This window comes from Cydia fagiglandana, chromosome 16 (genome assembly GCF_963556715.1).
Source record: "Cydia fagiglandana chromosome 16, ilCydFagi1.1, whole genome shotgun sequence".
Classification (NCBI taxonomy): Eukaryota; Metazoa; Arthropoda; class Insecta; order Lepidoptera; family Tortricidae; genus Cydia; species Cydia fagiglandana.
In genome coordinates this window covers 11023232-11047064 of record NC_085947.1, presented here as the reverse complement: position 1 = coordinate 11047064, position 23833 = coordinate 11023232, and the positions used below count along the sequence as shown (strand labels likewise).

General features: G+C 36.3%; 1 protein-coding gene across 1 annotated transcript; it reads right to left on the bottom strand.

Moving 5' to 3' along the window:
• Positions 1-165: 165 nt before the first annotated feature.
• LOC134671967 (carboxypeptidase B-like) lies at positions 166-19004 on the bottom strand. Its single transcript, XM_063529851.1, has 8 exons — positions 18796-19004; positions 8621-8672; positions 6596-6820; positions 5901-5982; positions 5373-5523; positions 3824-3981; positions 608-1166; positions 166-451 (listed from the first exon to the last, which is right to left on the bottom strand). Exons 1-8 carry the CDS (start codon positions 18821-18823, stop codon positions 411-413), a joined length of 1296 nt encoding a protein of 431 aa, XP_063385921.1. The 5' UTR covers positions 18824-19004; the 3' UTR covers positions 166-410.
• Positions 19005-23833: the final 4829 nt, after the last annotated feature.

The following is a 23833-nucleotide window of genomic DNA, read 5'->3' as shown; positions in this document are numbered from 1 at the left end:
AATCGAGCGGTCAAAATTCAAAATTTGGCCCCCTGGGGTCAAATTATGCTGGCAGGCTGCAGTCATCCATACGCCGAACAAGCACACATCACTTAATCTATGTATACTTACTTAAAAAAAGGGATTTTAGTTGAAATGAAAAATGAAATGAAGACACTAGAAATTTATTCAGGTATTGTTTATTATTCGAGATTTCTTTTTACAAGCTTTTATTTTACTCCACATGTTAAGTACAAAGATTTAAATCACATATACATTTGTATGTGATGGTAACCTACTACTAGTAATTGCCACTTTCCATTTTTGAAATTCCAGGCCATGCAGCAGAGCATTAGCCATGGTTATATCATAATTAGCTAATTGCGAGCTAGATCACACTGCATGAAGTTAACCTTATGGCTTAATACGGCTTATTTGGTGATAGATCTCAATGATGACCTTGAAGCAAACCCTAAAAATAGGCCGGCCTAACGTGAGTCATCCTTAATTCATGTGTAATTTCATAAAGTCTACATTTTGAGATAATAATGCACATCGGTTTTGGTATGCATTATTGGATAAAATTAAAGAATATCCTTAAGTTACAAAATATAATTTTAACTTTTACCAAATTCCTTTTTTATTTCCTCAGCGAATGTTCTAAAACCTTCATACAGCTGCGGCAAAATTGTGGCCAGATTATTCTCAGGATAGACGAATTCATAACCGTCGGTCAGCTCCATTGTGTACGAATAGGGGATTCCTGCGGCGCCAAACGCGAAGTCATCGCTGCCTCCAGCTGCGGGATACCACTGCCCTGCGCTCAGTACTTTGAACGGTTGCCCACCAGCATTTTGCACAGCATTAGACACCTTCCGCGCCAGGGAGTCTAGCTTTCTCCACGACGTTGGCAAACTGCCTCCAGTATATCCCCAAGGATATACCAAGTACTGTCCATACGCGTGCAGTGAGACGTATAGCTTAATCCGATCGCGATCTGCCATCATGACATTGCGGACCATCTGTGTTTCTGGCTCCGAGAAGGGTTTGGGGCCGGCGTAGGTCTCTCTGTCGCAAGGGTTGTTGGACACCCCACTGACGCCCCACTTGAAGCCATAATTCCTGTTGCCATCAACTCCGTAGCAGTCCCGAGCAGTCTTCGATCTCGTCTTTCTCCATAAGCGTTGCTGTAAATAATAATCCATTATTATAACTCCTTAGAGAAATACTGCCAGTTCTCAAATTTTATACATTCGTGAACTCTACAGCAGGCATATTATGGATGGCTTTATCCACGTGACACAAATATCCGACACTTTTTAACAGCCCGGGTTAGAAGGTGATGGACACCGTTTTATCACGTTGTCACGTAGACAAGAAGGCCCATCATATCCGTACTACAAACTCTAGTCTTACGTGAGCGCAGGCGTGGCTCACTCCGCGATTTCGTCGCTTTGCAAAAGGTAGCTAAAAGTACATCCGTTCCACACTAATTTTGGTTGCTAGCCATAAGCCGTGCGTGGCGCTGTCGCCGCCTAGCGGCCATATCTGTCCTGATCGTAACAGACGCGTTTTGTTAGAGAGTGAGTCTTCTGTACCTAGTACTATTATTTATTCTGTGATGAAGGTTACGTTTATATTACGCTAAGTACGCTTAACCACAAAGGATGAACACATCGACGCCCGAAAGCAAACACGTAGTAACGCACACAAGGTCTAAAAAATTTTTATTGCTATTTTGGAATCTCCAATTTTTTCTGCGTCGATAGGTCGAATCCACGTGCCAATACGATGAAAAATGGGGAAAATAGGAACACAACATTTTCTCGTTTTTCTTGAAATGTACTCGGCAAGCACGTAGTAAATAGCAAAAAAAACTCAATAATTTAAATCATTGTATTTACAGCATTTTGAATTCCATATAATATAAACTTTTGTCATTTACAACCTCCATTGGTCTGACGCGAGTGTAGGTTACTACGTGTTTGCCGGTCATGAATGTGAATGTCTTGCAGTTACGCTATTTGGTGGGAAATAATGTTTAGTCGAGTAGTGGTTTAACACAAATTCACACACTATTAAAATATGAGAGACATGTCTTCTACTACGTTTACAAGGATCAAGTAAAACTACCACATAATAATTACTTCACTGTTGTAGGGCGTAAGGTTTAAACTTCTGCACCTTATTTCGTTTTAATGCGGCTATCGCGGCCATTACTTGAACGTTTGCGCCGTCGCTCAGTACGGTTCGGGGGGTGAAAGTGAGTCGACGCGTTTGTAATCAAGTAAAATATTACGGGGATTTTGGATAAAGTGATTATTTTTTATTTAAGAAAGGAAGTTTTTTTTAATTCTAAGCATGTAAAATTGCAATATTTACGGTGTGTGCATCGATTTTATGGTTTTATGGTACTTAAGTAAAATTTGGTCTTATGGCATCTGATGAAAGTTTGTTGTTGTCTAAAGTGGACTTTTATTTTATAAGAGGATGTAGAAACCACTTTTTTTTAAACAAACATCGTTGTTATACTTTGGTTAGATTTTGATCTCCCATTACGTTCAGTCTTTTCCAAAGTGGACTTCTTATTTTTTAGTTGGTTTTACAATAATATTGTAAGATTTTATTATTTTCTTGAAAATTGTAATTGTACCAATTGTAGATATCTCTGTTTGGCCCTATGGTTGACTGGGAGAGAATGCCATTTGACATTAAGTCCGCCATTTTTACATTGTATATATTTTGTGCAATAAAGTTTAAATAAATAAAATTTTACAAAAGTTATGTGTTTTGTTTGGTCTTAAGAATGCTTATATTGATTTTAATAGTTCAAATTATCCTAATAGATGTGTTATTTTCGTTTATGAATCCCGAAAATAACTTCACATTTTATAAGTATACGTTTGAAATGTCGTGCAATTTACTTTAAGATGCCATTAAAGTCATTCTTAAGGGTGTGGTAAAATTTTTGGCAATACATTTAATGCATTCTAAATTGCTTACAAAAAGAAAAAAGCAATACTATTACAGCATTTTGTTCACCTAAAACTTCTAAACCACAACGTTTAAGACTTTATTACGGATATCTTTTGTCATATTCAGGTGGATTACTGCGTTTTTGCTGTCCATACAAATTTTAAGGAAATGCTATCCCATATATTTGGTACAGGCATTTACTACGAGTTTGCGCACTGTGTAAAAAAGATCAAAACGTAGTAACCCACAAAATATGGTCTTGTAACAACTTGCGGTTAAATTTATTTAAATGAATTTGAAGTCCAAAAAATTTTGTATGTTGCATCCAATTTTGAGTTAGTTATGTTCATAAACAACGTAGTTATGATTTTTTTTTCAAAACTCGAAAAGTTTTTCGTCTCTGGTGAACAATTTGGTTTTTGTGAGTTACTACGTGTTTGCTTTCGGGCGTCGACATACAGGATGTCCCGGTTGAAACAAGTAAAGTAAAAGTAAAGTAAAAAATATTTTTATTGCACAGAAAGAATACAGTGGTAACATAACAACACGAGTTACTGATAAGAGTTGTGCATAACCAACTTGACATTCAGAGATTCCAGGAGTCCCCGCACTAGGCTAGGCCTGTATCGCGGGAGACCAGATGTACATTGTATGTCATGCAAGTCAACTTAAAAAAGTAAAATAATTTTAATTATAACATTTTTGTAATCTGTTATAACATTACTATTAATTTTTGTTTCTAGGTTCAACTTTAGTATCAGTTAATAATATCTTAGTCTAATCAGTCACAAGCCCCAGGTGACGTTGACTAATCACTCTAATCAGTGTATGTGCGATATGTGATGGGAATAGAACGGTAGGTACTCACAGATCGGGAGCTGCGCGTGTACTCGTACCCATCCGGATTGACCACGGGCAGGATGTACCAGTCCAAGCCATCCAGCTCCCGGGCCCCGCTGTCGGTCACCAGTCGGTGGATGATGTACATGGCCATAGAGGGCGCCACCCATTCGCGAGCGTGGATACCTTTTGATATAAATACTGTATGAAAACACTACAATATGAAGGATCTACGATAACGTAACTATAGATGGTCAAGCAGATCTTGTCAGTAGAAAAAGGCAGCAAATTTGAAAAATCTAGGCTCGAAGGGATATCGTCTCATAGAAAATTTTAATTTCGCGCCTTTATCTACTGACAAGATTTGCTTGATCATCTTAAGTATACAACAAATTGTAGAAAATGCTACGTAACTGGCACATTTTTGACATAAAATGTTTAAACATGGCAACAGTTTCGTATGGAATTTTTTTAGTTCCATTTTATTTAATTTCTACTATTTTATGTCGCACTATACGTGTACACTACAACAATTTTGTTAGCTATACTAATTATTTGACGTTTGTACGTCAATACATCTTATGAGACGTGACGAGATATAGTAATTTTTTTTACTATATTGGTGCTCTTTGAAGCGTAATTATTTCGTAGCAGGTAATTGTTTCGTATATCTAAGCTGATCGAAGTGATCGATGACGAAATATTTTCATTTTGTGCGGTAATTTATTATTTAAGAAAACACACAGGCATATCTGGTAGACCGTTAATAAAAGACATAATAACAGGTTTCATAATTTTCCAAGTTAACGCATAGTACCGTAAAATGGGGTGAGTTGGGTGAAATTTGACATTCAAACGTCGATAAAATTTTATTTTTACATGTGAAAACTGAATGGTGTATATAATAAGTGGTTCGGACGTTTGTATTTTATTTTGGGTAGTTCCATTTCATAACTTTGACGATAAAGAGGAAAACCCACCTCACCCCGTAGTGCCTCGTATTTGGGGTGAGAGGGTTTTTCATACAAAGGTGATTTTGGAAGATTGTTGGATCGATTTTTTTTATTATGCGTATTACTATAGGAGCCCCATTTTAAATTGGAATACATTATTTTTGTAGCAGTAGCCTTAAAATCCCTTCTCACCTCTCAAACCTTCTCTCCCCATTCATAACCCAACTCTCCCCGCGAAACCTACTCACCCCGTTTTACGGTACGGTCGAAAGAATTTATGACCCATTTCGGACCTTGTCACAGTGACAATCAATATGAAAGTCGCTAGAGACCTCATGCTATTGTCACTGTGACAAGTTACAAAATGGGTCATATTACAAGTTACGACTGTACCAGAGTGCAAAATGATTTAAGGGGGCAGGCCATTTCCAACGACAGCTGCACTAGGTACCGTTCATTTTACTATGGAAATTGACAATAAAGGTGACAGTCCATTTCCAACGACAGCTGCACTAGGTACCGTTCATTTTACTATGGAAATTGGCAATGACACCGACGCGTTCAGTACCAGTAGTGCAGCTGCGGTCAGAAATGGAATGTTAGCATTAAATTTAGATTCTCTACCTGCATCAATAAATATTATAGGGTTGCCAGCGCTGGGGTCTTTAGAGATCTTGACAAGACTCATGGGGCGTCGCTGGTAACTGTAGCCCAAGGGTTGGAGTCTTACTAAGTCAGCCTTCCGAAACTTGAGATCGTCTAGGTAACTCTTTATCTAAAAAAAATTGTAGAATTAGAAGTTAATCTAAGATTGCATTCAGGAAAAAATAATTAAGTACCTAATAAAGGATATTATTTATTTATATAACAAATATAAAAAGTAATATTATAGAAATTTAAAGACTAGGGTCGATAGGCACCCGGGTAAATGTAAATAGCACGCTGCTGGCGTTGCCTCTTTGAACAGCCAGCGAAATATGCTGGACTAAATATGCGCCGGACCTGGGGTCGCCGCTTTTAGTACCTAATAAGTAGTTTTTATTAAGTACATATAATATGTATACTTGAATTTGTTACAATGAATACATATAAAGTTACTTAAAAGATCTGGTCATATTGATTTGACGTTGCTAAAAATATTATTTTACTTACAGCATCGAAACTATTATATCCATATACTCTAAACGCTTCTCGCAATCGTCTCCTCGACACACGTTCCAATGCTTCAAATGATCTAAAACAATTATAAGTATGTATTATTATAACATACCTACATTTTATACTTTTATTTCTCACATTTTGATTTTTTTAGTGTAGCAAAACAAAGACCTTTTATTTTCTTTACTTTCATTGCAAATGGTCGTACGTATGAACAATTTAATGACTAAATTAGTGCTAGGCACCTTCCGAACAAACTGATCAAGTTCTATTTTATTCAAAACTATGAACGTGATAAAAATAGGCTAGGAATACTATTAGATATTCGCACCCCAGCGGAAAATATAGTTCCAACAATGTTATTGCATGGTGAATGAGTTAGTTTACCTATTTGTTTGATTGAGTTCCAAGCTCTGATGTCTCCAAGCTCGGGTTTTGTTATCGGTGACCAAAAAGTATTTTAAAACAAAAAGTAATTTAAATTCAACCGCGAGAAACATTTAGAAAAACTTTTTATAATATGACTATAAGATTTTGTTACGATGTTTGGTTTTCAATGTGAAATTCATGCTTATTATATAATTTATCGGCATTTTCCGACATTACAATCCTCAATGAGTCATCCTTATTCTATATTAGATCTGCCTACGCGTAATATGTTTTATTCCAAACATTTAATAGAAACCAACCTGCCATAATAATGTTTCGTCACAACTGGCATCCCATTTTTAACTGCAAACTGTTCAAACAGCTTCTTACTGTTGGGAGACACCAAAACATCTGTACTGTCATTCACTCCGTAACTTCTCTTCAGTATTTCCACTTCTCCATGGGAGATTTCTCCGTCTAAGGGGAGCTCCGACAACTTTTGTAGATGTTGGTCATGGTTTGGTATGATGCGTAGAAGAGTATAGCTGAAACAAATAGTGTCGTATTATTACTTTTGAGTTCGGATCGATACGGGTTCGATCAAAAGTAAGAGATACCTAGCAGTTATAGCATTATAATAGTTTAAAACCTATTTCACCCTCGACATATACGAGCAAGAGAAGGCCCCCCAACAATCTCTCTCTTTCCTTTTTTGTCCTGTCCTCGTAACTGAGGGACTTGACGACTGTGGGCAGTTGGGCACTCTTCACCAGTGCTCTCCATCTATATTAGGCCCGGTGTTTATTAGCCTGTAATGTAGCTTTAGTCTCTGACGTTAATCTCTACACATTCTTGCCCTGCGACCATGGGCTTGGAGCAACACACGATCGGTTTTTTCTTACTGCTGATATGTTAATGATGATTATTATACCTAGATAGGCATAACGTACGTACAAGCGCATTAAATGCCTTGGTTAAAAGGGTTTATGTTGTTTTTGTTGGATCTGCGCTATTACTTTTTAATGTGTTTTTAATTTATTACACTTGCACACGTTCCCAGTCTTATCAGTAGCGTTGCGACTTACGACGACGAATCAATAACGCTACGCGTGTAAACAAATCCTTACAATTACGTACGCAAATAGGTACCTACGCACATAAAACTACAGTGATACCTCCATAGCAAGAATCTTAAGGAAAACGCCAAAATGTTAGTATTAGCAAGTTATCGTGTCATGTCAAAGATGTATGTAATCGAGGTAAAGTTGTAGGTAAACTATACTGAGTTACCTACTCAAAAATCAAAATTTTGAATTTTGGAGGTTTTGAGCTGTGAATTGAATTTTATTTTTTGTTACAAGAATTGAGTCTAATCGAGGTTTGAGTTAATCATAGTTCGCAGGTACCTACTATTAACAATGCACTAGTACTTATGATTTATGTAAGCATGTGCGCTGCTTTTAATACTTTTCATTTAAATTAATAGCATTAATTTGTGGTACAATATCAAAACGGGCTCTTTTTATATATTATTTTTATTATTTTCAAACAGCATCAGGTAGTGATATTCGACCTAAGTATTTTTTTTTTAGATTAAGATAATATGCAAATAAAACTTAAACCAACGATCGTGTTTAGGTTAAAGTCTATTTCAATAGAACTTGCTAACTATGTAAACAAACCGCCATATTGAAATTGTCTCTGATTGATGAATTCACTAGTGATAGGCAAGACTCCTACTTACTACTTTACTAATGTCAAACCATATCGAATAATAAAATAGCAGAAGTAAAAAACAAGTAGTTACTTATTTTTAATTTATTTAATCACGATCAGAAGACAAATTAGTACTTAAGAATGATTGTATTGATGTATTTTATAACCGCGGCGGTAAGTACATAGCGTGGGTTGGGTAGTGTGTAGCGGGTTTATATCACAAACTTTAGTCACAACACTACCCATCATAGACAATTGTAGAAATTAAAAGAAACAAAACCGCCATTCCATCAGGTCCTAATAAATTTTTAATTAAATATCCAAGATACAGTTACATATTTATGTATGTTACGGAACGGACCATTTCAATAGTGTATATGTGTATGGTTTCAATGGTATTTGATGAGGTGGTGTGAAAATTCAAAGAGAAACAGTGATAAAACAAAATTACGTGGTTTGTTTACATAGTTAGCAAGTTCTATTGGAATAGACTTTACAATAGTTCGCTAGATTTATGGGGCCGATTTTTGAAGATACCACGAACCACATATTTCTTCGAAAGACAGGAGTAACAGAGAGGCAGATAATGAAATTACTATTATAAATTTTCGCAGTATGTAAGTACTTACTTGTCGTATTTGTGTTGCCCACAGCCAACCTGCCAGCAAAGTCCAAGAAGACCTGTAAATTAAAATTTTAATCAACCACAATCTCAGATATTAAAACAATAGTTTTCACTCCTTGCGGACTTGAAGGATATAACCAAACGGAGACGCTTTGTCTGTAATTTTCTGTACAAAATAGTCTGCCGATATTTGCGGAGGAGTAGCAACGTCACATGTAGGCATACGTAACGTAAAAATAGCCATGTTAGATAAACGCCAGTCCATACAATGTGTATGACCATTGGCCGCCTATTTCCGACACAGGGGAACGCTTGTTTAGGCTATTGGCTACCCGTTTGGTTATATTCTCTAAGCATGCGGACGTCAGTTACCAAACAGAATGTAGTTAATGTGATGTGCGCATATAATTAATTAATTTATTTAAACTTTATTGCACAATAAATGAAGAGTACAAATGGCGGACTTAATGCCAGAAGGCATTCTCTACCAGTCAACCATGGGCTAAACCGAAAGATCTAGTTGGTGCAGGCTCAGAATACTGTTAAAATAAACTTGGAATTAATAGAAAATCAATACCTCTTAATGTGTCTTTTAGCCCCACTTGCACCATCCCACTAATCCAGGGTTAACCGGTTAAAACCCAGCCCCACCCAGTGTAAAGTGTGGGTTTTACCCAGTGTAAAATTGTACTTGTAACCATGGTAACTCCAGATTTAACCGGTTAACCCCGGGTTAGTGAATGGTGCAAGTCGCCCTTAAACAGAAAATTTGACTTTAGCTCTTTACTTTGGGTAAGTCAACAGAGAAATATGAACCTAATTGCTGTCTGTGTGTGACCCGATCAAAATATGTATTAGTATTTTAAAAGGAATATTCCCCAAACAATTTGTACTTAGATATTTGTACCTAACAATAATTCAGTGTACTGAGTATATGTAGGTAGCTGTTATTTTGCAATTACTAAAAATACACGCTGTATGATTATCCTAACATTTACGGCGCGATTCGGGAAATGAATTAGAGATTCACTAGATATGAAGTAGTAAAGATACGTGACGTTCCACGGCAAAAGGTACCTTATGGCAGCTGGCGCTTACGCTATTTATTAACGCCGCTCCAATATTAAGCCGGGGCAGTGGTACCTTTTGCCGTGGAACGTCACATATCTTTACTATTTCATATCTAGTGTATCTATCTCTAATTCATTTCCCGAATCGCGCCATTAGTACTCTCTTCTGTGATCATTCTGCGCCTAGTTCTCGTTCCTTTACCTATCACAGTTACTATCCAATGATTTAATAAAAAAATACAACTTCGATTTTATCAAAGTACGGTAGGTACTTATTTCATTGAACGCTACCCACTAACATTTAATATTCGACCCGTGGTCTTTTGATCGAGCTAAGAAGTGGGGTAGTTACATTTAAGGGGCTTCCATTACCCGAGATATTTGTGCCGGAGCCGGGACAGATTGTTTGCGTCGAACGAGTTTTTAATTTGTGGTGACATTCATCGTGTTTGCGTGGCTTCACGTAATTGAACAGCCCTGCCGTAAGCACAGAATAAATAATAGTACTGCCGTACAGAAAGGAAACTTCCTACAATACCCAAGTTTGACAGCGGTTCAGGGTCGAATCATACTATCCCTTTCTAATATATGGCACTCTCCCTTTCGGCTATTTAGGGATGTCAAAATTCAAGTGATTATCTTATCTGTGGCCGTGCACGCAAAAGGAAGTCAAGTGGTGCCAACCCTAATAATTGCTCGGAGCAATGCTGAGCCGAGCGGAGCCGAGTTTGGCCGAAGTCAGGAGTTTCGCACCCCTGCCGTAAGGCCAATAAAGCAGTGAGTCACGTTTGATGTAATTGGCTAGAGCGTTAGGTTCACTACTAAAATTAGAACGGGGTAGCATGTGGGAAGACTTTATTCTAGAGATACACCGGATATCCGGTTACTATCCGGTATCCGGCCTATCCGGCCATTATTTTACCATCCGGCCGGATACCGGATAGTAACATTGCTTGATTTCGGAGTAAACAAATTGGATTGAAGAAACAGACACGGTCATAATCGTACTTGTTTATTAAGTATTTTAAAACAATTTAATCATTCCACTGACTTGCACGCGCACTCATTTCGAACCTAGAAAGAGTCCTCGCGAACGTTTACTAGGAAACAGGTCAAACCTGCAGAATGCGCACCTGAAAAACCGAAATGTAGGTATAGTTCCACTGGCCGAATATTCGGCGACCGGATACCGGATATTCGGCCTGACCATCAACCGAATCCGGTATCCGGCCAAACAACTATCCGTTGCATCTCTACTTTATTCATATTACAGATGTATTATATAATTATATAATTGTTTTCCTTTGTATTGTCTCGGAAATTTGTCGTGCCACTTCAGTCATTCTAGTACTTTTTGTACCGAGACTGACTGAGATAGCAAGACACATTCGTGCATTTCGGTGAAAATACGAAGGAAAATAATGATGCACTACATCTGTACATCTCTGACCAGCTTGTTGGTGTGAGTGTGCAGTTTAGTACTAAGCTAAAGTAGGAGCCTAATTCGAACATGCATTTGAAATCAAAACGATGTCATTTTCTTATCATTTATCAATTTATCATTCGCGCATGCATTTTGCTCACACTTGTTCGTACATCTTTGGGGTCACACGAATTTCTAGGTTTTTTTACCCCTCCCCCCCTCCTTGTCACACTTGGTCACACTTTGGCAAACCCCTCCCCCCTAGTGTGACGTCACATTTTTTCTACGAAATCGCCAAATGGAATTAAGTAAGTACCTAAGTATTATTAATATTTTATCAAAATATTATTGACGATATAAATATTAGTAATTTTATAACCCAAAACTGCTTAGGAAAGAAAATTAAACGAATAAAAATGATTATCGTTTTAAAAACTTGTTATTTAAATGTACCAGCGAATAAAATAATTTAAATAAATTTTCGGTTACTGATGAAGTTAAAGTGACGTCACAAAGTTTGTGTCCCCCCCTCCCCCATGTCACAATATGTCACATTTTCTTGACCCCCTCCCTCCCCCTAAACGTGTGATGTAATTAATGGATGACCCCTTTGGAGCGAGCGAGACGCATGGGCGAATGATAACAAAAATACATGCATCATTTTTGCATCAAAATATAAGTTAGAGTTGGCCTCCATATTAATGCTTTGCTTTGTACATGTTTTGTGTTTGTGACGAATTTTTATTTACCCTGTATGCGGTGGAATCCAGAATAAGAGTCTGGCATTTTAATTTTTTCATTAATCCACATTTTGGCACAAAAAAAATCATTCCTTATTTTTTGGTGACGTCCACCGTTTAAAGTGGATTTAGAAGTGGAAGGTTAAAATAGAATACGGCATACTGAACACATGGCAAAATCGCATGTAGTTCCTACTGTTATGCTTCAAAGAGAGCGAACCTCCATACATAATGCTAACACGTGACCATTTGCGTACACTGCAGGTGAAAGTACAGGAAATGCATACTTACCATACCTATACAGCGTGAGCGCGACAAATCACACCTTACTGGAGGTATTTTGAGCCAATTATGGGCCTCTATTGTTTCCCATAAAGTTTAAAGTCATAATGTATTGTTTGTGCGCATTTTCGTTCGTCATAATTTGGTTTTTCTCAGAAACGCGTAACTATTCAGGATTGCCATAAAACAAACCTAACCTAAATTACCTATAGGATGACCTTGCCATCCTGTACAAGTGTACATATAGTCTGAGACAAATACTTAATGTTTTTTTTCTTCAATCCTGGTAGAATTCCATCGATGCATTATACGTCTAACTTAATTTGAATGTCCCTACTGCGTCTATCACGCTGTGGTGCCCAAGCTCTTTACAGTTGCCTTCAGGCCTGAATGTGGCTTCATGGCCAATTCCATGATTGATGTAACTGCCTTTGATCGGTCCATCGAAGATGAATCACAGATTATTTCATTATGGCTGTACCAATCACTAGAGCAGACATCTAACTGTAAACTGTAATATTCATACTAGCGACTAGCCACCTAAGTTAGCAAATTATACACCTAAACCTTCCTCAAGAATCACTATATTGATAGGTGAAAACACCATGAGTATTTGTTCAGTAGTTTTTGAATTTATCGCGAACAAACACACAAACAGACGCGGCAAGTACAAATACAAATACAAATACAAATACAAATAATTTATTAATAACAAGAAGTTACAAGTCGTGTTGGGATTGTGGGTATACATTCTGTTTCTGTACAATATTATTCATTATAGAATCACTGTAATAATTAAAATGATTAAATTAATTAAATTAACAATAATAGTATTTACTTATGTCGTAATAGGTAGGTTAAAGTATTCTACATAATCGTAGAAAGTTTTCAAGGGAGTTTGTTTTATAAGGTGTAGTGATAGTGATAATATTGAGTGAGTAGACATCAATTTTATATCCAGTTTTATATCCAGTTATGTTATAGTTATCGCCACCAAGTTAAATACTTGTATACTGTAAAGATATTGAAGCACGTTTTTTAGGGTTCCGTACCCAAAGGGTAAAACGGGACCCTATTACTAAGACTTCGCTGTCCGTCCGTCCGTCCGTCCGTCCGTCCGTCCGTCTGTCACCAGGCGACAGGCAGGAGGCAGGGGGGGGTAGGCTCACGAACCGTGATAGCTAGACAGTTGAAATTTTCACAGATGATGTATTTCTGTTGCCGCTATAACAACAAATACTAAAAACAGAATAAAATAAAGATTTAAATGGGGCTCCCATACAACAAACGTGATTTTGACCAAAGTTAAGCAACGTCGGGAGTGGTCAGTACTTGGATGGGTGACCGTTTTTTTTTTTGCTTTTTTTTGTTTTTTTTTTTGCATTATGGTACGGAACCCTTCGTGCGCAAGTCCGACTCGCACTTGCCCGGTTTTTTTTTTATTTGTAATGTGTACACGATCTAATTAATCTGATTTATCATAATAATATTATGGCAATAAGGTACCTACATATTTTTCATAAATTGATGATAATGTTTTGGAGCTCTCCACGCACACACACACGTTTTAATTTTTTGTAGCTTTCTTTATTCGTAAATAAAACGACTAGTATAGTAGTAGGAACCTTGCAGCATGCGTAAATTCTGCAGATGTACTGATTTCTTAGTTACGTGAAAATTTTACATGACTACAGTTTGTGCTGTATTGCAAAACTCCATCCATACTTTCCATACACATAATGAGAGCGGAAATAGGCGACATTAACGCCATTACTCGTACATTATAGACCTAGGATAGAAAGTCGTAACAGTGAAGTTCTTTTAATGACAATACGCTTTTTTTACCTACTGGTACTGCTAAGGCAAAATTGTTTCCAATTCCAATGATGACTAAACTACCGTTTAGGACAATTAGCGCACTCTCGATTGCTATAGAATATTAGTATAGTTTTTTATTAGTCAACATACAGAGTAGACATACATAGTGAAAATAAAGTGTCACGAAATGGCCTTATCTCAGCATGTTGCTGGCGACTTCCAGAGCTGATCTTCCGGTGAGACCATGAAATGAGAAATAATCACGGAAGGTAACAGACAAAAAGAACTACTTATTACCTAGACTTAGGTGCAATAAAAACGGGTCAGTTTCTAATTAATGTTTCTGTGTTCTAATTTTAGATTGGTATGTCTGGTATGCTTGCTTAGAAGTATAGTTTAATTAAAGGTTTGTGTTCAAATTAGGGCGATCTATAACAAATTGTATATACTTCCTATAATTGTGTTCATGGGTATAATTCCTTTAATGAATATATGCATTCATTAATGGTTTTTCAATTTAATTACTAAGAAAACGCTATCGCTCTTTACGCATTTCAACTGCAGTAGTTTGGTAAAGTCGTATACTCCACGCCTAAAACTTTGTATAGAGAACTTTACCGCTTTTAATGTAAAGTTTTCTTCTGGAAATGTAGATATCATAATTTCGTTCATAATGACGACTTTTGTGACGATGTCCATGAGTCGCTAATACACAAACCAAATCAGCAAATTAAAAAATTAATGGGCCGTATATTTACCTAATTAATTTTCAAAGATTATGTAACTATATTTACTTAACGTTAACCCTTTTTCTTCTCTTCTTGTGGGAAATAAAATTATCTTACGTACGTTAACAGTTTGAAGGTGATGGGTATATATGTAAATGTTCATATCCCGGTCGATACTAAGTCTAGTGAAACTAAGCGTGAATCATTAAAAACTGTTATATAAATGTTGATTAATATTTATTTATTACCTACCGTAACAAACTAGTAACGCAGTGAAAATTACAATTTATGTATTTACAAATCGGTAAAACTACTAATTTGTACTTTATTTAAGTATGACTCATATAACAGTGGAACAAATTAATTCCAAGAAAAAAAATTCTATGACTAAAGCAAAGTCCCCCCGCCGCGTCTGTCTGCTTGTGTGAAACTACTGAACGAATTTCCATGCGGTTTTCATCTATCAATAAAGTGATTCTTGTGTTTAATTTGTAATAGTTATATGTACCTGTTTGGTTGTATTATGTTAATGTTAAGTTTCATGGCGCATTGGATCTGTCTGTAAAGTCATGTAAACATTTTTCAAATAAAATAAAATACTCGTAAAAAAACAAAGGGTTGCACTCCGGGAGTGCCGACAGAAGAAGTGAAAACTCAATGACTAGTCTAAAATGTCTGCAGCACTATGTATAATTTGACCCATCCTCCTTTGAAAAACTTTAGTTCCGAAATTGCTGGTCAGTGAGAGCTTGTTTAAAATTCGAAATTCAAATTTGTAGCGTTAATTGTTTAAAATTCTAATAGAAATTGTAAAGTTACCTTGCAGACCTCGCATCTAAATATATTTGGTCCTGATACTTTGAGTTTTATTCACGAGTACTAGAGTTCACTTTTATTAGCTATTTCATCAAGATGTAGCTTTATTGAATTATATTTTGAGTGATATAAAGTTAGAATGTAACTGTGAGATCCTCGTATTTCAACCCGTAAAATATTAGAAAAAGTAGTAATGCCGCAACAGTAACGGAAGCCTGCCATTCGAATTACACTTATGAAAACTATTAGCGATTAGGAAAATTAATACAAGTCTAGTACACTAGACTCGATCTGACCAAATTCCAAAAAAGAGTATCGAATCAAAGACAATAACAACATTTTTTTGGCATTTAATCGAAGCAAAAGACCAATGTTTAGTATGAGTTCATATATTTGCTACGAAACGCAAGTACAGTAATATAGGGTTAACGATTTTCGAAATGACATTGATATTGTTTGATTGAGTTTAATATAATGCCATTGTTACAACCTTACAACAACGCTACTTATATAGGTACTTGCAGCATTTAAATATTTTGAAAGAAAAAAAAATACACAATACCACCTACATGAAGTATATTTGAATTGAATTGAATAAAAAAAATGAAATTAACCCTTTCATTTAGTTTACTTGAATGTAATAGCCATAGGCCAAATTGAACGGAGTGTAAAACGTGTATTGACATTAAGTAGCGTTCGCTTTGTTGTATACTAAGCTATAAATGTATAACGAATCAAACTACATCATTCAATCTCTTCTATTATGGCAAAATATAAAGGTAGGCAGTGAAATTTGTCAAATTATTAAAACTGTAACATAACGTTTTGTTAAAAATGCTTAACAGATTGTTTAATTTCTAATACACTGTATATAATGAATTGTCAAAAATACTTAACAGTTGTGTATGCTTGCTTATTACACGTAAATAACTTGATTTGACGAATAAGTGTGATATGTAGAGTATACGTAATACTATAATTAAATAGTATACGTAATAGTCCATGGCCCCGACGGAAGACCAGCGCTAGCCTTTAGGCTAGCACCTGCTGAGTCGGGACCATTTCGTGACCGTGGTAGTATTACCTGTTGTTTTATCTATTAAGTTTTGTCACGAATAAAAACATTCTATTCTATTCTATTCTATTCTAAATATAATAATAGTATATGCGGTAAAATTTCGCGTAATAGAATCGAAAAAAATAAACAAATTCCTGGATAGAACGCAGTGTCGACTTTCTACTCGCTATGTTGATTCACTACAAATTTTTCTTTATTCTTTATAATATAAATGATACATAGAAATTAATAAATTCGAATTTACGTAAAAAATAACATGCCTACATTTTTTCAAAGTAAGTGTTAAGTATACTTGACTGTGCCAAATTAAGGGTTAAAAATAACATACAGTACAAAGGCGAACTTATCCCTTTGAGGGATCTACACCTCTAAAACTATATTAGAAGGCAAGATCGAAGCTAGGAGAGGAAGAGGAAACCCACGAGAAAACTATACACAACAACTAAAAGCAAAAGCAAGTGCCGTGTCTCGTGTCTTACAGGGACCTAAAGAACATGATGGCCGAGGACCGCGAAAACTGGCGCATACTCCACCGACAAGAGCCATGCTCTTAAATTATGATGATGATGATGAAGCTTGAAGGGGTAACCGACAGGCAAAGTTACTTTCGCTTTTATATTACGAATATTTGTATGTATGTAATATGTATATAGGGGTTTCGTTGACGGTCATGTCACGAGCTGTCGAATTAGGTGACAAAAACATTCGTCTTGGCGTCACGCATACTAAGGAGCTATTTAGAATATGGCGAATGTTATCGCCGTTATGACATGTGCGTGTGTAGTAGTTAACGAAGCGTCAAACTGTTATACAGGGTGAAATCGAGTGACGTTTATTTAACGATAGGTTATTTATAGGTACTTACTAAAAATCTCATAAGCCAGGGAAGGCAGGGTAGATTGTGTAGATACGAAGTTTAATAGACACAATATCCAGAGCACATAAATAGGGAATATACCTACCGAACAACTATAAACACAATATTTTTGAAACAAGAGTATTTTTTACATGATTTTAATGAATATACCTAATAATAGTAAAGGAGTACTTGCTACTTAACTACAGTAACAAATATTAATAACTGTTATATACCAACATACGCAATAAGAAAATGCTAAAAAACTTGTGCCATGTACTTATCTTGCCAACAATTTTTTCAAAGTTAAGACGGAAAAATCAAAAAGAAAAATAAAGAAATCCGACACTCGGTGAAAGATATTTAATTTACCCAGTATACTTAAGTTTACGTGACCAGATGCGTTCAGTGCAGGTAGGTAATAATTAATAAGCGTACTCTCGGTTGTTACTTATTATTTACACTTAAGAACTATGGAAATTTCATTACAAAATTATTTGTTTCCATTTTTTTATATGTAGACAAGTTTTCGTTATGAGATGCGTGTTTTAAAGGAATATACTTATAGAACCTACTCAGACTTATAACACAAGAAGTTTTTTAAACGAAAGACGGAGACCAAGGAGCAGCCTACCTACGAGTATAATATAAACATAGTTTATAAACAATTTTACATTGTTTTTGTTGTTGTTGTTTTATTTATTGATTTTGTTACAAGTGCGAAGGAAATAATTAGACACTAACTACTTTGAAAAAATCTCATATCTCGCACTGCTACTCAAAGTTGAAAGGTAGTAACTCTATATATGCATCCTATGCATAGATACTACATTTTTCTGAACAAGATACGAGTTTTTTTCAAAGTAGTGCCGAATTGATGTTACGGATTAAACACTTTTTTTTTTGTTTAAGGCACAATATCTGGAAACGCAATAAAGTCACGGGGTCGAGGCGTTATAATAGGCGGGTACAGGTACAGGCGTTATAATGTACCTACATTAGTTATATGACGATTTATTTTAATGTGAAATCAAGTGTTGTTTATATCCTATCATCACAATGCTTATCACGACCAAAAAATAGGACAATATATTATTGTTTTTTTTATTTATTTCTAATTCAGAAAAGCATAATTTTCACAGGCTAAAATCCAAAATATTAAGAAATAAATATTAATATCTAATTATAAATGCATATGTAGATCTAAAATAAGCATCCTTATTTTAGAGCCTACTTTCTGAAAAATCTTTATTCATATAAATATAGTACAAAAACATGCCAAAAAACAATAAATAATAACAACTTAAAATTCTAAAATAATAATTTCTAGGTCAACATACGTTCAATTCAAAACAAAACATAACTCACCAATCACAAACACGAGGCACTTAGCCATCTCAAATCACTGATAACGCTGCTAAACACAGCTAAATCGATATCAAAATTTAATTAAAAGTTCGGTCAGCATTGAGTCGTTCCGATGCGCGTGAGTGGTGCGTTAATATGTGCGCGCGCGGTACCGGTGCGTGGCGGACTGCGCGGTGACTCGCGGTCCCGTGCGCGTGCGACCAACTCCAACAACCGTAAGCGATCGGCAACGGTGATCTGTTAATCTTTGTTTTTAATCTGGGCTTGCATTCAGCGATGTCCCATACAATTTAGGACTAATCTGATTATCAATGTCACGCTGTTGGATACTGCCTAAATAAACCTCGAATAAAAACCTGCTCGTAAATCTATATACTTACGTTAGTTAGCAAATATTTGAATCTTTTTCTTAGATATTGTTTTTGAAATGATAACGTCTTCTAAATCGATGAAAACCGGTAAAATGCACGAAAAAGTGTCACGTTATGGACAGATCTCCATGGTAAAGTTACAGCAATTTTTCATCAATGTTTTCTTATGACGTTATCACGCAAAATGATCGTCCGTAAACCGACTTTACAGACAACCATTTTTTTTTGTTGGTTAGCAAAGTATCTCTTAGTATTTATTTTTTTTGTTTTTAACGCATTAGGCCGGAAGTTTTTTTAGATACGAGTATGTAATATAATATTTTAAACTTTCGCGTTTTGAACACATATTAACTCACATTATAGACGGGTCTAACGCGAATTATATTCAATTACCTTGATTTACCGACGTTTCGACACAGGTTTCACTGGTCGTGGTCGCGGCTGACTGATGTCCCAGCAAAATGTCAAAACAGTGATTTGTGCATTTACCCGACGAAAAGTGTATGGAAAAGTGTGTGTCGAAACGTCGGTAAATCAAGGTAATTGAATATAATTCGCGTTAGACCCGTCTATAATGTGAGTTTTTATGTCTAATGTAATAATTAGGTAAATAACTGACCATTGACCAAATTAGTGATATTTACTGATGACATGATGAGGCATCGGATTAATTTTGGAGGATTCCCGCAAAATCTAGTTTCCCCAAAACGACATTTATTTTTTTACCAGGAAGAGTACAGTCAGAGTGTTTGTGGTGCAGTCTACCTTAACACCATACTTGTACAGTCGATTTCAAAGATATGTTTATGTTTACATTTTTCGCCTTATTACAACGGAATCATTACTCCGCCTCCTGTCCTGCAAAAGTGTACCTATACATATTTTTGACGTCGACTGTACCATTCTGGATTAGGTATCATCATGAGAGTACTTGCCGTGACTGACATTAGCCACTGACATTCATCCTAATCTTCGTTTTTCAAACAAATAAAATATTTATGCTAATCTAACTAAGAGATAATAGGTGCCTTTAAGTTTACTGCTGGAAAAATAATAAAGCATCACAAAACATAAATCCTGCGATTGTCAGAAAAATTAATGCATTACCTACTTATCAACTAAATTCAATTAAGATCTCAAATCAGCAAGCTAAAGCCTTAATTAATTCATACTGTGTCACTGTGTTAAAAATCCGTTTGAACTGTTGGAAATGCTAAAAATATAGACATACGCGCATAAACATTACATATCCTCCTAAGTCTTGAGTTCCTTTAAAATGAACAATTTAAAATCGAATTTTGAATTATAATGGAATAAAAAAAGATTCCAAATTCAAAACGGTAAAAATGACTCTGGGCCTGAGGAGGCTATATTCAAAAACCGTTACCTTCCCTTTGTAAACTGTGTAAAAAGGTCGTAGCACACATGGACACAGCCAACTCGTTAATGTTAACAATCAAAACCGATCCGTTATCGAAACCCGTCTTTAGGTCAATGAGATTTGGCATTAACCCGAGGATCTGGTCTCTGCATGAATGTCGTGAGTCACCGCTGTCAGCCTACTTTCTTATAACGCTTCACTTAGGGCAATGTCACACGTACAACGTGGTAAGAGTACCTAATTGTTTCTCTATCTTTACCTGCTCAGGTATACACTTACGGCCCAATTTGAAGTTTAAGATACGTCAATTAATAGATCTAGAAACGATATGGATTAGATATGTAAGTGTCAAATGTGACGTTTCTTCAAACAAACCCGTCACTTTTGACACTGATACATCAAATCCATAATATCGTTTCTAGATCTATTAATTGACGTATCTTAAAGTTCGAATCGGACAGTTAGTAACATAGACATGGTTACAAACAACAACAGAAGTAACAAGACTACTACTACCTACTGTTTGTAAAATATATTGAAAACAAAGAGTCAAGAGAAAACACTCTCTCTTGAGTAGGTACACACCTACTGTGTAGTATGTACATAGTAGTGTACAAGCAAGCATATATTATGCAGAACTAATAGAGCAGTTATCAAACAAGAGTCGCTTGACAAGAAAACGGTAATGACACAATTTGGACTGTAGGCACAGGATAAATAATAGTACTAGGTACAGAAGACTCACTCTCTAACAAAACGCGTCTGTTACGATCAGCATAGATTTGGCCGCCAGGTGGCGACAACGCCATGCGCGGCTTATGGCTTTCCCCAAAATTGGGGTGAAACGGATGTACTTTTAGCTACCTGTAGCAAAGCGACGAAATCGCGGAGTGAGCCACGCCTGCTGTAGGTACCAATAATCGGCAATGACCATCTGACTGTTGAATAAGATAATTTATGTTTTAAATACGGAAAGTAAACTTGTTTATCGGCCTTATAATATAACAAGCCTTATAAGGCATAGCTGTGTACTTGAAAATTTTCATATTAAAGGAAAAATGTAAAATTTTCCTATCGCTAGCAGATCTGCTTGATAAAACATAGTTCTGTGTAAGTACTAGATTTATTTATTTAAGCTAGGTTGTCCCATTGTAGATTAATATTGCCAGATATTGTTATTGAAATATAATTGTTACCTTTACGCTTAACCATTGTTCTTTTTCTTGACTATTATAATTATTTTACAGTAGCAACAGTCAGCTTGAAGAGTCTCTGTTAGTGTGTAGGAGTAGAAGGTTTTCTCATGTAGGTCTTTAGTTCGTTAAACTCTATTAATATTAATTTGTATATTTACACAATGTTTTGATTTCTTACAACTATATATCTTAATTTTATTGCGTAAGTACTTCTTTACTTCTTAGATGTTTGTATAATAACTATCACAGTTGTTCGGTTTGAAAAGTGCCTTATACCACAGAATAAATAATAGTACTAGGTACAGAAGACTCACGGCGCGATTCGGGAAATGAATTAGAGATTCACTAGATATGAAATAGTAAAGATATGTGACGTTCCACGGCAAAAGGTACCATTGCCCCGGCTGAATATTGGAGCGGCGTTAATAATAGCGTAAGCGCCAGTCGCCATAAGGTGCCTTTTGTCGTGGAACGTCACATATCTTTACTATTTCATATTTAGTGAATCTCTAATTCATTTCCCGAATCGTGCCGTCACTCTCTAACAAAACGCGGCTGTTACGATCAGCACAGATATGGCCGCTAGGTGGCGACAGCGCCACGCGCGGCTTATTATGGCTTTCCCCAAAATTGGGGTGGACCGGATGTACTTTTAGCTACGCCTTCTTATACCACAGAATAAATAATAGTGCTGATACTCAACATTAATCTTTGATGACAAATAATCACTTTGAATAGTTTGAGTCCATTCAACTCTGCACAAAGCGCCAAAATGAGTTCTACTTGTAGTTCTTTAATACGAGTATTTAAACACAATAGACTCCGAATGTATTCACATCTCTTTATTAGAAAAGTAGGCTCTTTTAGGGTTTGTATTCATACCTGTTCCGAATACCAGCGACGCAAAATAATGTGTAGGCAGGCGTGGCTCACTCCGCGATTTCGTCGCTTTGCTACAGGTAGCTAAAAGTCCATCCGTTCGACCCCAATTTCGGGGTTTGCCATAAGCCGCGCGTGGTGCTGTCGCCAGTCGCCACCTAGCGGCCATATCTGTGCTGATCGTGACATACGCGTTTTGTTAGAGAGTGAGTCTTCTGTACCTAGTACTATTATTTATTCTGTGGTGTAGGTACTGTAGGTAGGTACATTGTTCCAGTAAAAAAAATGAAGTAGGTACCAATCTACATGCAATAAAGGCTCTTAGTGCATTTAATATTGATAGGTATTTATCTAAAATATCAACGTGGGTTGTTGGTATTTTAGAGCATGTAATAAAGTTATTTAAAATCACTGAAACGGTACCTTCGCTTTTTTTAATCTTTTTCGTATGCAAAGAGAGCCCAAAAGATAACAATGAGTACAATGACACACTTGTACGAATTCTCTCTTGTAACGTAAAGAAAGTAATCTGCTTTGACATACCATTCAGATACGAACTATAAGGCATACCAATAAAGTTTATTATAAGAATAACATTAAATCATTCAATGTTGATCTGGGTTTGAGTCCGGAAAACTAGCCCGAGACTTGAATCATCTTAAAAAAAGTCCAGAATGAGAAATATTCTTTGGCATGCTTGTGTCATGAGCGAATAGACCTGGCCGCGTAGCCAAGATGCCGATCGCTTACGCTCCGTAGCGATCGAAACACAACTGTCACTGTCGCACCAATATGGAAGCGTGATAGAGAGATATAATGCTTTTCGTTGTCGAAGCGATAGCGATTGTAACCTTGGCTAAGCCGGCAGGTATCTTTAGTATCGTCAGGGTGATATTGGATGACATGGGACATGTCCCACTCTCCAATGATTTGATTTGATGATCGTTGTGTGATCACAACGATTTTTCTAAGAGGAATAATCATAGGTAGGGAAGACCGAGGTGAGTTGTGACCGAGGAAAGTTGTGACATTGTCGATTTTTTGGAATCTAATAACTGTTAGCTAGCTCGCAACAGTGTGCGTTTGTTAGCTCGTAACTTGCACTAACAAACGCGCATTATTGCGACCTAGTTTTTAGTTAATAGATTCCAAAAAATCGATGATGTCACAACTCTCCTCTGTCACAACTCACCTCGGTCTGCCCTATCGCA